This window comes from Bos indicus, chromosome 2 (assembly GCF_029378745.1).
Source record: "Bos indicus isolate NIAB-ARS_2022 breed Sahiwal x Tharparkar chromosome 2, NIAB-ARS_B.indTharparkar_mat_pri_1.0, whole genome shotgun sequence".
NCBI classification, from domain to species: domain Eukaryota; kingdom Metazoa; phylum Chordata; class Mammalia; order Artiodactyla; family Bovidae; genus Bos; species Bos indicus.
The window spans coordinates 118,574,733-118,591,790 of record NC_091761.1 but is presented as its reverse complement, the minus strand read 5'-3'; the positions used below and the strand labels follow the sequence as shown (position 1 = coordinate 118,591,790).

Genomic DNA, 17,058 nt, shown 5'->3' with positions numbered 1-17,058 from the left:
GTCCTGCCGAGTGCTCAGTTTTATCTTAGTGTATTGATAATGAAGGGTCACAGAACCAGAGAGAGGATCTTCGGTCTGAGAAGTGAGGCGAGTAAAAGGCTTAATACTTAACTGTGAAAGGAAGGACCAGGGAGCTATATATGACCCAAGTGAAAACCACATTTTGGACACCAAAAATAGAACCTCAAATGGGGAAAAAAAGACTTTGAGGCTTGTGTATTAACTGTTCCCAGCTACAGTTGGTGACACAGTTCGTGCTAGTGTATCTCCTGACGGGGTTGTTAACAGTGATACAAACGCAACTATCTAAAGACATGTAAACTAAACAACTGACAATGTTGTTTCTCCAAAATTTTATTTTAATTTAAATTACAGGGCCAGCCAGATATTCTGATAAGAAATTTACTTTTCCTCAAGAGAAAGGAAATGCTTCCAAGGCATTGTTAACAACTGTATACATCTCCACCTTTTTTTTTTAAGGGTTAAAAATCACATTGAGTAACTGACTTATGTAAAATTAAACCTTTATAACACAAAAAGAAACCACTTCCAGTATAATAGTTTTGGTAACATGAATATATTAAATGATCAGAATTTCAAAAGCACTTTTTGAGTGTTTTCACATTTTGTTTAAAAACAACAAAAAACCCAAAGTCTTAACTATCCCCAGATTCTAACGCGAGAATAACACATCCGTGTTTTCTTTGACACGCTGCACGCCTCACTGTCTTCCACACAAAGGCTCTAGTGCTACAACAGCACCACCAGAGAGGAAGCTGCTGCCTCGAGTTCTAAGGTCCAGCGTGGCAAGGAAACCTCTCTTCCATGTGGTGTAATGAATGCTTGCACCCTGAATCCAGACACCCAGCACTGGACCACGCGAATCAGAACGATGCATCACAGCCAACTCTGCCTTCCTAAACATCTTGGATAGTTTCACTTCAAGGAGTTTGGATTGCTTTCTTTAGTTCCAACAGAAAAAACATGGATTATTTTACATAGATTTTGGTAAAGACAGGCTCAGGAAAACCAATTATAAATGTAGACCACCATTTCAATTAAACAGAATAAAATATATCTGTATTTTCTGGGGCTTTTTTCCTAAATGGTGCTCCTGGAAGGAGATTTTAAAGCCTGCTGAAACATCAGCTGGGAGTCTCATTTTACTGGCTGATAAGTAATTCAATTAGTAAGAGAGGCTAGCAAAGAATAATTATATAAATTTCTTAATCAGCTACAGCCATGCTGAATTCGAACCGGCAAACTCTGATTTGTAAGTTGTTAGTTGTGATCGTCATGTCACTAAGATGGCCAGATACCATTCTAATAATTTTACATAGATATATTCTAGGAGACGTTGTTCTGCCGTGGCCACAGTAACAAAAAAGTGGTGCAAAATCAGTTACTTTATAAATACTGATAATTTGCAGCATTAAGGAACAGGACATTAAAAAAAATAAATTTCCCCGTAGGACACCTATGACTAGGAACTCTTCTTTTCCTAAGAGAAGCCAAAGTTTTAATTATTCAGTTTCACAACTATTGTACTGGATTACTTACTCTAAGAAAGAAAAGGTGCTCTAAAGAGGTCTCCCCCCACACAAAGAATCAGCATTAATTTAGCATAATCCATATCATTCGTAGATCTGGAGAACTCTTGACTCATTTTAAATGAGTAAGGCCAATATTATGCGGGAAAAAGTGTAGCTGAGTTCCAGGTCTGCATTGTAGTCTACTGATGGCACCCCATTAGACAACTGAATACAAAGGACTGGTTTACTTTGTTTTCTTTTAATGCTGTGATACTTAAATGTTAAATCAGCATTTTCAGGTGATCTGAAGTATTTCAATTACATATGAGCATTCATTTTTTGCAAAAACTCAATATTAGGTAATAGTTACATACTAATACAATAACATTCCTCTGCTGTACAAATTAAATCATTTAAAAGAAATGAGCATTCTAAGAATTATATACAAAAGAAACCTGTAAGCACTGTTGAAATGAAATGCGAGGTGTCGTTGCTAGCTCTACTGTTTTAAAATACCTTCAAAAAGTAAAATTAACAAATACCCTTCAACATATCCAGGTTTACAAGTCTCAAGAAAATCAAATGTCAAAAAATTCTAGAAAGCTGTGAAAAGCATATATACATTTTCCTTATGACCTTATGAAGCTTCACACTTTTGAGAAGTTGCTAAGTTTCAGTATCAATTTATTCGTGTGTCAACTTTATCCACTCAAGGAGCTCCCATCTCGGATACAGTTCCCCTAGGATTTAAAATAAAGCTCTGCACGATCTTCCATGAGTGAAGGCATACAATCTTACCCAGAATCCATGCTCAGATCTTTAACAAAGATAAACGCAAACAGGCAGGTTTACTCTGATCAGATCAATGCCCTCTTCCCCTAACACATACTATCATCTATGCATTTGCCTTCAAGGGACCTAGCCATGTTCAGAACTTCTACAGCGAACGGAGTCTTTAAATTCTGAAATGACACAAAGATCAAGAAAAAGTCCACGTGTGCTCTAGTGTGCAAGAAAGCAGCAGCTACGTTCTCCAACTTGGACTAAAAAAACAAACAAAAAAAAATCAAAAAAGGTAAAATGAAAACCGTTCACTTAACAGCAGATTAGCAGTAATGTTCCTCATGAATCGATAACAGTGCCTGATGCTGAATAGCTAACAGCAGACGCTGAACTTGGATTTAATATTTTCGATGTTTATTGGAAATCAGGCTTCTTGCTGAGCTGGTCTCTTCAAATCCCTGATCTGTTTGACTAAATACGTCTTCTCGTCATTGAACTGCTCATCCTCGGTCCTGTCATTCTGGAACTTGCTGAGGAACTCTATGAGCTTGGCTTGGTTCTTGAGGAGGATGTCAAGGATGGGCTGTGTCTTGTTGGGGTTGGCTACGAACACCTGCACAGGGAGAGATCAATGTCAACTACAGGACAGGGCGCGACACGGAGATGCTGCAGAGCACATGTGGCCACACCCACTGCTCCCCCGGGGCACGGGCTGAAGTCAGGATTACTCATTCGGGGTGTCTGCTTTGGAAGACCTTATTTTTACAATTAAAAAAGGAGGGAAGAAGTGCATGTTTAAGCACAAAAAGGACTGACATGTTCACTCATGCTCTGTAGTTTGTATTAAATACAGACTTTGATTTTAGAATAAAATGGGCAGAAGTTAGTTCTGGGCACAGGAAGTCAGAATGAATTTCAAGAACAAAAATCTCCATGGAAAGCATTAAGAAATGCATTACCCTTTACTTTGGGATTAGTAATCTTCCATGCCAAAGACCACCTGATGCGAAGAACTGACTCACTGGAAAAGACCCTGATGCTGGCAAAGACTGAGGCGGGAGGAGAAGGGGACAACAGAAGATGAGATGGCTGGATGGTATCACTGACTCGATGGACATGAGTTTGAGCAAGCTCTGGGAGTTGGTGATGGACAGGGAAGCCTGATGTGCTGCACGGTCACAAAGAATCAGACACAACTGAGTGACTGAACTGAACTGATGCCAAAGATAGGTGACACTCCTCTACAAATCAACTTTTCTTATTCCCAAATACAAATGCCCTGTTTCTGGGTCCATTTTTGTTAAAATGTTGTACCACACAACTGTGAAAATGAACTGAATGGAACTGTGTCACTCAGATTACCAAAATGAAGCTAATAAAATAAGTAACTTGCAAATAAAATGGGATGAACAACTAGTGTTTATGGTTTTAGTACCTTAAAAACGTGGAAGGCCTCAAACTGGATGTTACGGCTTTTGTCTCGTAGAAGGTTCATCATTAATTTGAGGTTCTCAGGTTTACTGATGTATTTTGTCATAATCGTGAAGTTGTGTCTGTCTAGTAGCAATTCACCAAGAAGCTGAGAAAACAAACAATTTATCCGTTTATTCCACAATTATCACTTAAGATTTGAAATAAAATCAAAGTTTTAAAAACAGTTCATTAAATAATATTATTAAGCATAGAATATTAATAGGCAGGCACTCAAAAGATGGATGAACTGAATTATGACCTGAAAGCTAATGAACGGTTCCTGTTTGCTACTTGGACACCTCCTTTTTCTTCTGGGGTTTAAACCTATGGTGGGTCTTGACACTGCTCCCTGAAGAAAACCAAATTCAAGTCACATGTGGCTCAGAATCTGAGACTTATCAGGATCTATTCTTTAAATATGCATTTGTGTTATCTCAGTAAAAAGAAACCATCAAAGAAAGTGGTCAGAAGATAAGTTACTGGATAACTATAAACATTAATCTAATCACACTAGGACCACAGCCTTGTCTAACTCAATGAAACTAAGTCATGCCCGTGGGGCAACCCAAGACAGGCGGGTCATGGTGGAGAGATTTGACAGAATGTGGTCCACTGGAGAAGGGAATGGCAAACCACTTCAGTATTCTTGCCTTGGGAACCCCATGAACAGTATGAAAAGGCAAAATGATAGGATACTGAAAGAGAAACTCCTCAGGTCAGTAGGTGCTCAATATGCTACTGGAGATCAGTGGAGAAATAACTCCAGAAAGAATGAAGGGATGGAGCCAAAGCAAAAACAATACCCAGCTGTGGATGTGACTGGTCATAGAAGCAAGGTCCAATGCTGTAAAGAGCAATATTGCATAGGAACCTGGAATGTCAGGTCCATGAATCAAGGCAAATTGGAAGTGGTCAAACAAGAGATGGCAAGAGTGAATGTCGACATTCTAGGAATCAGCGAACTGAAATGGACTGGAATGGGTGAATTTAACTCAGATGACCATTATATCTACTACTGTGGGCAGGAATCCCTCAGAAGAAATGGAGTGGCCATCATGGTCAACAAAAGAGTCTGAAATGCAGTATTTGGATGCAATCTCAAAAATGACAGAATGATTTCTGTTCATTTCCAAGGCAAACCATTCAATATCACAGTAATCCAAGTCTATGCCCCAACCAGTAACGCTGAAGAAGCTGAAGTTGAACGGTTCTATGAAGACCTACAAAACCTTTTAGAACTAACACCCAGAAAAGATGTCCTTTTCATTATAGGGGACTGGAATGCAAAAGTAGGAAGTCAAGAAACACCTGGAGTAACAGGCAAATTTGGCCTTGGAATACGGAATGAAGCAGGGCAAAGACTAATAAGAGTTTTGCCAAGAAAATGCACTGGTCATAACACACACCCTCTTCCAACAACACAAGAGAAGACTCTATACATGGACATCACCAGATGGTCAACACCAAAATCAGATTGATTATATTCTTTGCAGCCAAAAATGGAGAAGCTCTATACAGTCAGCAAAAACAAGACCAGGAGCTGACTGTGGCTCAGATCATGAACTCCTTATTGCCAAATTCGAACTTAAATTGAAGAAAGTAGGGAAAACCACTAGACCATTCAGGTATGACCTAAATCAAATCCCTGATGATTATACCGTGGAAGTGAGAAATAGATTTAAGGGCCTAGATCTGATAGATAGAGTGCCTGATGAACTATGGAATGAGGTTCATGACATTGTGCAGGAGACAGGGATCAAGACCATTCCCATAGGAAAGAAATGCAAAAAAGCAAAATGGCTGTCTGGGGAGGCCTTACAAATAGCTGTGAAAAGAAGAGAAGCGAAAAGCAAAGGAGAAAAGGAAAGATATAAACATCTGAATGCAGAGTTCCAAAGAATAGCAAGAAGAGATATAAGAAAGCCTTCTTCAGCGATCAATGCAAAGAAATAGAGGAAAACAACAGAACGGGAAAGACTAGGGATCTCTTCAAGAAAATCAGAGATACCAAAGGAACATTTCATGCAAAGATGGGCTCGATAAAGGACAGAAATGGTATGGACCTAACAGAAGCAGAAGATATTAAGAAGAGGTGGCAAGAATACACAGAAGAACTGTACAAAAAAGATCTTCACGACCCAGATAATCACGATGGTGTGATCACTCACCTAGAGCCAGACATCCTGGAATGTGAAGTCAAGTGGGCCTTAGGAAGCATCACTACGAACAAAGCTAGTGGAGGTGATGGAATTCCAGTTGAGCTATTTGAAATCCTGAAAGATGATGCTGTGAAAGTGCTGCACTCAATATGCCAGCAAATTTGGAACTCAGCAGTGGCCACAGGACTGGAAAAGGTCAGTGTTCATTCCAATCCCAAAGAAAGGCAATGCCAAAGAATGCTCAAACTACCACACAATTGCACTCATCTCACATGCTAGTAAAGTAATGCTCAAAATTCTCCAAGCCAGGCTTCAGCAATATGTGAACCGTGAACTTCCTGATGTTCAAGCTGGTTTTAGAAAAGGCAGAGGAACCAGAGATCAAATTGCCAACATCCGCTGGATCATGGAAAAAGCAAGAGAGTTTCAGAAAAACATCTATTTCTGCTTTATTGACTATGCCAAAGCCTTTGACTGTGTGGATCACAATAAACTGTGGAAAATTGTGAAAGAGATGGGAATACCAGACCACCTGATCTGCCTCTTGAGAAATTTGCATGCAGGTCAGGAAGCAACAGTTAGAACTGGACATGGAAAAACAGACTGGTTCCAAATAGGAAAAGGAGTTCGTCAAGGCTGTATATTGTCACCCTGTTTATTTAACTTATATGCAGAGTACATCATGAGAAATGCTGGACTGGAAGAAACACAAGCTGGAATCAAGATTGCAGGGAGAAATATCAATAACCTCAGATATGCAGATGACAACACCCTTATGGCAGAAAGTGAAGAGGAACTCAAAAGCCTCTTGATGAAAGTGAAAGTGGAGAGTGAAAAAGTTGGCTTAATGCTCAACATTCAGAAAATGAAGATCATGGCATCCGGTCCTACCACTTCATGGGAAACAGATGGAGAAACAGTGGAAACAGTGTCAGACTTTCCTTTTCTGGGCTCCAAAATCACTACAGATGGTGACTGCGGCCATGAAATTAAGACGCTTACTCCTTGGAAGGAAAGTTATGACCAACCTAGATAGCATATTCAAAAGCAGAGACATTACTTTGCCAACAAAGGTTCGTCTAGTCAAGGCTATGGTATTTCCTGTGGTCATGTATGGATGTGAGAGTTGGACTGTGAAGAAGGCTGAGAGCCAAAGAATTGATGCTTTTGAACTGTGGTGTTGGAGAAGACTCTTGAGAGTCCCTTGGACTGCAAGGAGATCCAACCAGTCCATTCTGAAGGAGATCAGCCCTGGGATTTCTTGGGAAGGAATGATGCTAAAGCTGAAACTCCAGTACTTTGGCCACCTCATGGGAAGAGTTGACTCATTGGAAAAGACTCTGATGCTGGGAGGGATTGGGGGCAGGAGGAGAAGGGGACGACAGAGGATGAGATGGCTGGATGGTATCACCGACTCTATGGACGTGAGTCTGAGTGAACCTGGGAGTTGGTGATGGACAGGGAGGCCTGGCATGCTGCGATTCATGGGGTCGCAGAGAGTTGGACACGACTGAGTGACTGAACTTAACTGAACTGACTGATACACGCCAAACATCATTTTATCTTATCTGATTCAAAAAACTTTATAAAAACAAGTACTTTTCTGGTCCTTCTTAAGCAAGGTATCCTGAAGATATTCTAAGCTTCTCTTAGTGACACCATAATATCACTAATGATGTTAATTAAGCTAAAAAAAAAAAAAAAAATCTGTCGCTTCAGTTAAGTCTGTGCTTACTGAGTTCTATGGAGTTGATTATACCACATCAGCTCTGAATTTTAGAATCAAACCTGCTTTTTCTAGATTTCTTTTTCTGAAACTAGCGGTCACCTCTTCATGTTGTCATGGTGCCAACTTCCAGTCAAGGACTAGTGTGCAGGTGGTGTGGCCTGCGTGGGGGCAGGAGCCAGAGGCACAACAGAGTGGCATCCAGCCTGGCTCCTGGCACCAGCCTGCCTGGGTTCAAATCCTGGCATTTTGCTCCTTGGGAGCACTATATCCTTGAGCATATTATTTAACTTCTCTGTGCTTCAGTTTCATCATCTGCACAAGGGAGCGGATGCTGGCGCCTGTATCTTACGACAGTGCAGTGCGAAATAACAGCATGAACACCTGCAAAGCACAGTGGACCTGAGTCCAACAGAGACATGGAGTGAGGTCCAAGGGGAGGAAAACGCATGGCCAGAGCTACCTTGCCATGGTTCACCTGCTTTTGTTAATTCCTTTCTGGGTTCCTGGCTATGTTCTACATACCTGAAGACTCCAGATAACTGATCTCTAGATAAATAACATATCAGTAAATCAAAAATAACCTGATGTGCAGGAAAACAAATCTGTTTAGGATTTATAAAGAATTTAGAGGAAGAATTCAAGAGCTCAGACAGGTTTCACACTAATCCGAATCACAAAATCTACAACTTTCAAAGTAAGAAGCCCAGTATTTACTTTCAGAGGCTCAGAAGTTAGCATGAAGTGAGTACAGATTTACTCACAGTGTTCATTTTCTGTCACACAAACCAGAGATACTGAAAATGGCTCATTTCAGCTTGATTATCTAGGGGAGGGTAACCAGTAATTTAAAATATTTCTTTGGATGTAAAAATTTAGAAATGTCAGGACAATCTTATTAAAAATAAAACCCTGGCAGTCCAGTGGTTAGGGCTCCACACTCTCACTGCTGAGGGCCAGGGTTCAATTGTTGGTCGGGGCACTAAGATTCCATAAGCCACACAGCGTGGCCAAAAAACCCCCTGAAATCTGGTACAGGGAATTCAAGTTTAAATAAATAAATTAATTTAATTATTATTAAAATTAAATAAATTTAAATAAATCCAAATTTAAATAAACGCCAATGTGGCTGCAAAAAAAGGGAGTACAAATTAAAATACATGTTTAGAGTACCACTGGTCCTCAAAATTTCTCCATGTGTTCAGGAGAAACTGCAGGCATGAAAGGCTGGCTTCATATCCATTACTAAGGTCTTACAAGTGGCAGTCATAATCTTCCTTTCATGTTGGTAATTCTTAAGTGTTAGAAGGTCTTGAAAGCCTTTCTCCTATCTAAGCAGCCCAAGAATTCAGCATTTGGTCCAAGTCTTCTGATTTGCCAATTAAGAACCCCCTCCCTCCCCCCAGGAGGTATCAGTCCTGGAAGCTAGTATGCAAGGAAAACCTCTCTAGCCTCCTTGGCCTCAGAAAATACTGAGTGCATCCAACGGCGGGAAGAGGCCCTTGGATACAGAGAGGTTCCTGGCAGAGGGCTGCTTCTCCTCGAGGCTCTCAGGGGAGCCCGCACTAGGTCACACTGACACACAGGGAGGAGCAATGCCTTAAACAGCCACCAGGTGTACCACATCCACCCTGAAAACGAACGGACTGTCCCTATCAGCTACCACAACCACCGGCGATTGCCCGGCCAGCACACCTGCACACGGAGAGCAGGTTAAGGATCCCTGGCACTGGACCAAAGGATGCCTGGGAGGCCAGGCTCCACCTGACGAGCACTGTAGCGGTGACACATTTCTCATGGCCTTACGGAAAACGAAGGACCTAGTCAGGGGAAAGGAATCTTTTGGGAATGTTCCTAATGTCCTTTAGTCAATTTCCACAGAAAGACAAGGTGTAAAAGAGTGAAATCCCCATAGGAGCAGCAGTAGGCGGAATGGATTGTCTTGATTAAAATGAACTCAGATATCTCTGAGGGGAAGCGCTCTGGGCAGAGTAGAATTTAAAGTGGACCAGACAAAAAACACAAATGGAATTGCAAATTTCCGCCCACAAATCCTTTGTGATTCCGTCTGTAACTCCAGTCAGGACCACTTCCTGACAGAAGGAAGGGGCATACATTTATTAAATACAGTGAGAATTTTCTAGAGTAGGGGTTAACAAACGATCTGTAAAGAGCAAGACAGGAAACACTAAAGTCTTTGCTACCCGTAAAGTGTCTGAGGCAACCACTCAAATCTGCTGTTGTAGCCAAAACAGCCACAGACAATACATAAATGAACAAGTGCATCTGCGTTCAGACAGAATTTTATTTACAAAAACAGGCAGTGGGCTGGATATGGCTCATGGGCTGTCGCTTGCCAGCCCCTATTCTAGAGTTTTAAGTCTTTAAGTTTCAAATGGAACTGTCCACATCCTTTTTTGACACAAAGCAGCCAAAGCCCTCTGGTTCCCCAGGTCACTGCTGGCAGCCGTCCCTCCCCTCACACAGCAAGCCTGGGACCCTCTGGGCAGAATCCCAGGAGCACAACACCTGTGGTGCCTTCAACTCCGTGACAACGATTCTAAGTTTTAAAAATAAGGCTCTAAAACCTAAAGAACTTCCTCACTTGGAGATTAGATCCTCTTCAAAATTCTGCATATTCTATTTTGGTATCTTTAACACATAAGGAGGTGAGTTGGGGTGGGTGCCCTGGGTGAACCACTGCTGAGCCCTGCTCCTTTCCACAAAAATCTCGACCAGGGACACACGCATGTTTCCTACAAAGGTCTGGGACCCATACACGTTTCCAACAAGGGGTGGAGAGAAATGAGCAACTTAGATGATCTGTCATACCTTGAGTGACTGTCTTTTTGTCACATAATTTTCTGAATGAAGTAACTTCTCATATTCACTGAAGAACTAAAAGACAAGAAAACACACATCAGAGGATTTTCTTAAGAGCAGTAGAAAACATTGAAAAGCTTGAGCATACACTTTAATGGCACAGAGGCCAATCTCAGCCCAAGCTCTGCTCCTCCTGTCCGTTTCACACTCATCCTCGAGTGATATCCGCTGGTTACTGTCATGAAAAGGCTCCTGGGCTGGCCCCCTTGCGGCTCCAGAGAAGCGTGCACAGAGCTTCTCTCTCTTCTGTCACCCACACTTCATATGCACACAACTTAAATCCCTTCCCCACCTCCCCATCCCACTGTTTTCTCACTGTTCTCATTTCCTTGTGTTGAATTAGAAAATTCACATTTTTTTTTTTTTACAACTCAACTAGTCCAAAGCACAACCACAAAGAGAAAAGTTATCTATTCTTTCAAAGCAAGAAAATAATTAAGAATAGAAGAGAGAGAAATTCAGCACTGTTGGGTAGGAAGGTGTCCCACAAATGGTAGGACTTGAGCTCAACTTTAATAATGAGAGAGATTTTGTTTAGATATGGGGAGAAGGGATACTCTTCGGGATAAAAACAGAACACAAGACTGAAGACCTGGAAAATGCAAAATGATACAGACTGCAGAGCTGACGAGGATCCACTAGATTTACAAACGGGCTGGGCTCACTGACAAGAACTGTGTCCCTGGAAGGGTAAGGAGCAGAAGCAGAGGACAGTAGGGAGGTGGGGCACAGACAGGAGGGACACACAGGGACAGGGCCCCCCTCCCCAAAGTTCAGAGGAGTGGGCCAGTTAGCTTTCTGTTTGTTTGAACTATGGACAGGCTTCTGAAGTTGCAAAATGCTGCAGTACTAGTGTGACACTGCCGGGTGTCAGTGCATTACTGAGACTTGTCCCTGGCTGTGGCGGGCAGCTGAGGATGCCTGCTGTGTATTCTGTCCACGCTCAGACTTCTGCCTTTGCTTTATGATGGGCCCTCATCCGCCATTCATTTGTGGTTTAGAGCAGGGATTGGCAAACTCTAGCTCCTGGGCTACATCCAACCCATTGTGTGTTTTTATACACGTTTTACTGGAACACAGCCGTGCTCCTTCGTGTACTGTAAATAAATTCATTTATGAATTGTTTATGGCTGCCTTTGCGGTAGAACTGACAGGAAAGTTGACCAAGAATGCATGGCCATGAAGCCTCAAATATTTGCTCTCTGGCTGGCCCCTTACAGAAGAGGTTTTAGCGCTAACCCAGAACCACCCCTGCATCCATTCTTTTATCTCTAGGCAGAGGTGGGATCGCCCTCTATGTAGTATGCAAGGGAGTTAGACTTCTGTCTTCAGAGGTGGCTGTTACCCCTTCCTTCTCCTCAAATGATCATCAAGTCATGATGGAAAACAGTTGGATCCGCCTTTGATCAGTAACACAGGAACACCTCAAGTTCTTGACAGAATATGCAAGTTAAGATTTTCTGCTGCATAATTTTTAGGGTAAGCTTAGTTGCAGGAGATTATCCTGAAGGAGAACTGCCTGGTTAGATCTCAGCCCCGGGTCAGCAGTAAAGGACTAGGACAGACAAAGGACTGGCATTGTCTGGGCTTCTCAGAGATTTGCTCTCCGTGAGCTGCACTTCAGTTCAGCATTTTTTTCACTGCAGAGTCACCCTTGGGGATGGCGTCAACTCCATGACGCTGCAACTCAACTCCTATCTAAGAACGCCAATGGGAGAAATGTGCTTCAGGCCCCAGTGCTAGAAAAGGCTGTTTCTTTTAAACAAGCTTCACAGACACTGTGATCTTTTAATGGTTTTGTTTCCCTCTATGTTTTGATTATTAGAAAGCTCAGAACCAAAGTGTACAGACTTTAGAGCATGTGTTTTTGTGTAATAACTCCATGTTCTGCTTAAATTGCTTGTATCTCCCCTTTTCTTCTCCTCTCCCAGATCTGACTGCACTGTATACATACATACATACATACATATTTACATATATATTTCAGTTAGCTGCTGCACATATGTTTTCTAAAATCCTGATAACCAATGTCACCCATTAATAACACAGGAAAATATTTTATTGCAAAATTAAAGTGACATCATTGCCTATAGTAAGTTTCTTGGAAATATCGTTGGTAGGTTTTAAATTAAGACACTTGTATGCTTAATTATAAAAACCTTTGAGATCATGTTCTAATAAAAACAATTTGTTAATGCTTATTAAATGCTTACTGTGTTCCAGGCACTGTGCCTTGCACTCGGCATACACATTCTTACCTAATCCTCACAGCAACCTAGTAGTAACAAGAAGGTGCTGTTATGAGCCTTCTCTCAGAGCTGAGGATCCTAAAGGTACAGAGGGTCAGGGAAGCACATGGTGAAGCTGAGACTTGAAGCCAACTGCACACAGTGTGGTGCTGAAGCCCACGCTTCTGACTCTGCCACAGGCGGGGACAAAACGTGCTTCTGACTAAAACCAGCAAACACATGGAAAAAACACCCTACATCCCAGTGCTGCTGCTGCTAAGTCACTTCAGTCATGTCTGACTCTGTGCGACCCCGTAGATGGCAGCCCACCAGGCTCCCCCATTCCTGGGAATCTCCAGGCAAGAACACTGGAGTGGGTTGCCATTTCCTTCTCCAATGCATGAAAGTGAAAAGTGGAAGTGAAGTCGTCAGTCGTGTCCAACTCTTAGTGACCCCATGGACTGCAGCCTACCAGGCTCCTGTGTCCATGGGATTCTCCAGGCAAGAGTACTGGAGTGGGGTGCCAGTGCCTTCTCCAACATCGCAGTGCACACGAGCAAAAATAAAAATAAATGACCACTGATGCTTATGTCATCAATGAGGCTATTTCTGAGGGAATTACTATGGACTCTGCACTGTGTTATGATGTTACTGCTAGTGGGAGGGAAAGATGGGAACAGGAACATGGAAGAACTAGAAAGCATAAGCTCTGCCTCCAAGAATCTTCTAATTTAGCTGAACAGCACAGGGAATTTCCTGGTGGTCCAGTGGCTGGGACTCCACACTTTCACTGTCGAGGGCACAGATTCAATCCCTGGTCGGGGAACTAGGATCCCATAGGCTGTGACATAGCCAAACTGCCCTCCCACCCCTGAAAAGAAAAGCTAGTTGAACAGTGAGTAATGAAGTATTAACAAAACCTGGGATTTTAGAAATTCAAATAACTAGTGGAAGAATGAAAAACTAAGCCAAATTTTAGAGGAGAGATAGAAATTTTAAATGGACTGTGATCATGGTAACTTCTCCAGGAGCACCTATACGGTTTTGGACAGCGCCAAAATTAAACTAGTGCGGCACAGAGAAGTGCTCGTGGGCATCGTAGGGAGCAGAGGGGACACGTGGGAGAGAAGGAGTGACCCTGCTGTCATAATGATCAAGGGCAACCAGGTCATCAGAGTGCCCAGACCTGCTCACAAACCTCTGTGGGTTCTATCACCAGGAAGTCTAACATCAACTCCAGCTGGAGGGGGCCTTATGGCTGAACTAACCAATGTCCTACTTTACAAATAAGTACTGACTCCTGAGTCTTCAGAATTAAGGCCTCGGCCTTGGCCACAGGAGCCAGCAGCAGAATGGGGACACTGCTCATCCACCTGCTGTGTCCTCTAGGCTAGGCCTCTGCTCACCCACGGCCACAGAGTCCCTGTCTCTCTCTTCGTAAGCAGCTGGGATGTGAGCAATGGATGGGAAGTATAGGGAAAGAAAAGAAGCCACATAGTAATTTTCTCTTTATCTTAACTATGTATTATCATTCAGCAGCAAAGTGCTTTATTTTCCTCTTCTAAAGCAAGAAAAGATGCAAAGGGGAGTGTGTCATCAGAAAGAAAATTCTGCTTCTGACCAAGTAATGCTCTCTATCTCGGCTTTCATAGAGAAATGATTACAGCACCAATTAAAAACATATTTCCAAAATAAATCTTCTGGTACAAAATCTAATTAAAAGCTTTCATTCTGGTAACAAAACTTACAGTGTGCTATTTTAAAATAGAATTTCACATACTTACTCTATCATAATGTTGTTCCAAAAATTCCGCACTGAGCAATTTATGTCTTGTAAGTAAATCCTAGAAAAAGAAAACATACTTTTTACAGTTGTTGGTATTCAAGTTCTTTTAGAAAAGAGAATCTTAAAATTCCGCACCATTTTACCTGATAAAAACAGCTGTCAAAAAGTACTACACTTAAAAATATTTGAGCATGAATTGTATTGAAAATGTTGATTCTATGTAAGAGCAAATAAAAATCATCAATAATTTGAAATTGTGAAAGTAATGGTTATGATTGTCGCAGGTCTAATAGCTCTTAGATGGAAAAATTAAAAAGCAAATTTATAAGGTAATGGACATAAAAACTCAAAGAAAGGGAATCAAGAACCGAAATGAAATAAAAGTAAACAGTTGTGATAAAATGCCAAACAGCATACTGCTCCTGGTAGAGAAAGAAGAAACATCTTTTATTAGAAAAAGTACAGGAGGTTTCATTTTTTCCTCCTTAACTCAGTTACATTCAGTTTCATCTTGAATACCACCTTTTTTCAGAGGTAAGGTCTCTTTTAAAAGCCCCATCATAAACATTAGCTCCAAAGCAAGCAGACTTATGCTGCAAACATACAGAACCAAAAGTTATGAATAGTAGAGTCCAATTCTGCATCCCTGTGAAACAGAGCTTACGCCGGACCCCATGGATGTCCCTGGAAATTACTCAGGGTCATTCATTCAGAAAACATCTCCTATGTGCTAGATAAAGGTCTAGGTCCTGGGGCTACAAAGACAAAAAGAGGTGGTCCCTACCTTCAAGGACCTAGAGGTCAGCAGTGAACTAGCCACGGACTCACCAGGTGGGAGGAGAATGGAGACAGGTGACAGCAGAACAGCCCACTCATCTTCAGGGAACTCAGGAGCACAGTTCCTTTAGAGCTGCTGACCCGAGAGGTCATGTCAATAATCCCTTCTCTGAACCAACTTTCCTTCACTTGTTTTCTCTGCTGTTTAGGTTACAATGACTAGTGTTTCCTGAAGTATGTCCTGAGAAATGCCCTAAGGAATGTTTCATGGTCAACAAAGGAGGAAAGGGCTGCAGATTTGGTTCCCTCATGGAAACGAACCCCTCAGGTCTCAGGGGGTTTTGGAGGGAGTTCTTCTGATGCCTGCTCGTTAGCATCCTGCCCTGAAAAGTCCTGCTCTGCACGGGCTTGCCCCTGGCCCAGTTACTTCCTACCTTCAGACCTTGACACACATATCGCCTCCCTGGGGAACCCTTCTTGACTGGTCACCGGCACCAAAGCATGGTCACGGTTATGACCTGACATCTGTGGGATTATGCTCTTAACATCTCTCTCATGGTAGGCTATGCTATGCTAAGTCACTTCAGTCGTGTCCGACTCTGTGTGACCCCATAGACGGCAGCCCACCAGGCTCCCCTGGCCCTGGGATTCTCCAGGCAAGAACACTGGAGTGGGTTGCCATTTCCTTCGTGAAAGTGAAGTCGCTCAGTGGTGTCCAACTCTTAGCGACCCCATGGACTGCAGCCTACCAAGCTCCTCCGTCCATGGCATTTTCCAGGCAAGAGTCAGGGTAGGCTATAAATTCTATAAACACAAGCTCATGTCTATTTTTACTGATCTCTGAATTCCCAGCACCTATGCAGTAACCAGCACATAGTAAGAGCTTAATATTTAATAAATAAATGAATGAACCAACAGAATTCAGGAACATGTTTGGAAACACACCACAGTAAGCAATCTTTGAAGAACGTTTTTAGGCTTCTAACCCCACCCCAAAGATTTACAGGTGTTCAAACTGCTGGATAGGGTATGCATCCTATGCCCATGGAAGATCTACCCGATTTTCCCCAAGTGTCCTTTGGGGATTAAGCAGGCAAAATGAGAAAACCTGGAGTCGGACTAACTTCAAGAATCTGGAAAGAAATATGGGGAAGGAGGAGATGGCAGGGCTAGAAGAATTTATATTATCTTAATATATTTATATTGTCCCATAGGGTCATATGTGAAGGAGAGAGGAACATGAGAACTTTAAGGGAATATATCAAGAATGCTTGTTAAATAGTGTCCTGCCTCTAACATGCTACTCTCAATGTAAAGTGCTACGTCTATAACATGTGATCTATGACAGCTCTCCCCTGAGTTAGGACCTCAAGGGCAGGGGTTTGTCTGGGCAGATCACTGCTAAACCAGAGTTCCCTGGTGGTCAAGTGGTTAGGACTTCATGTTTCCACTGCAGGGGGCCCTGGTTTGATCCCTCCCTGGTCAAGGAGCTAAGATCCTGCAAGCCTTGCAGCATGCCCCCCGCAACCCCCACAAAAATCTCCTGAAAACAAACGAAAAAGATCACTGCTGATCCCCAGAACCTAAAGAACAGCGCCCAACATGAGCAAGCAGTCAAGAGACTTGTGGAATGAACAACGAATAAGCAAATTTAAAGACTGCTGTGTCTGGATTCATGCAAGACTGAGTGTCTCATTTACTCTGTGGCTAA

At 42.3% G+C, this 17,058-nt stretch overlaps 1 protein-coding gene across 1 annotated transcript in view; it reads right to left on the bottom strand.

The window, feature by feature from the left end:
• Positions 1-336: 336 nt before the first annotated feature.
• The window catches only part of CAB39 (calcium binding protein 39), a 102,356-nt gene continuing 85,634 nt past the window's right edge, over positions 337-17,058 (bottom strand). The window contains exons 6-9 of the mRNA XM_070773765.1: positions 14,569-14,628; positions 10,506-10,571; positions 3,751-3,894; positions 337-2,928 (exon numbers count right to left, since the gene is read on the bottom strand). Coding sequence (XP_070629866.1) covers positions 2,740-2,928; positions 3,751-3,894; positions 10,506-10,571; positions 14,569-14,628 — 459 coding nt within the window. The 3' untranslated portion in view covers positions 337-2,739. The remainder of the gene's footprint in view (positions 2,929-3,750; positions 3,895-10,505; positions 10,572-14,568; positions 14,629-17,058) is intronic.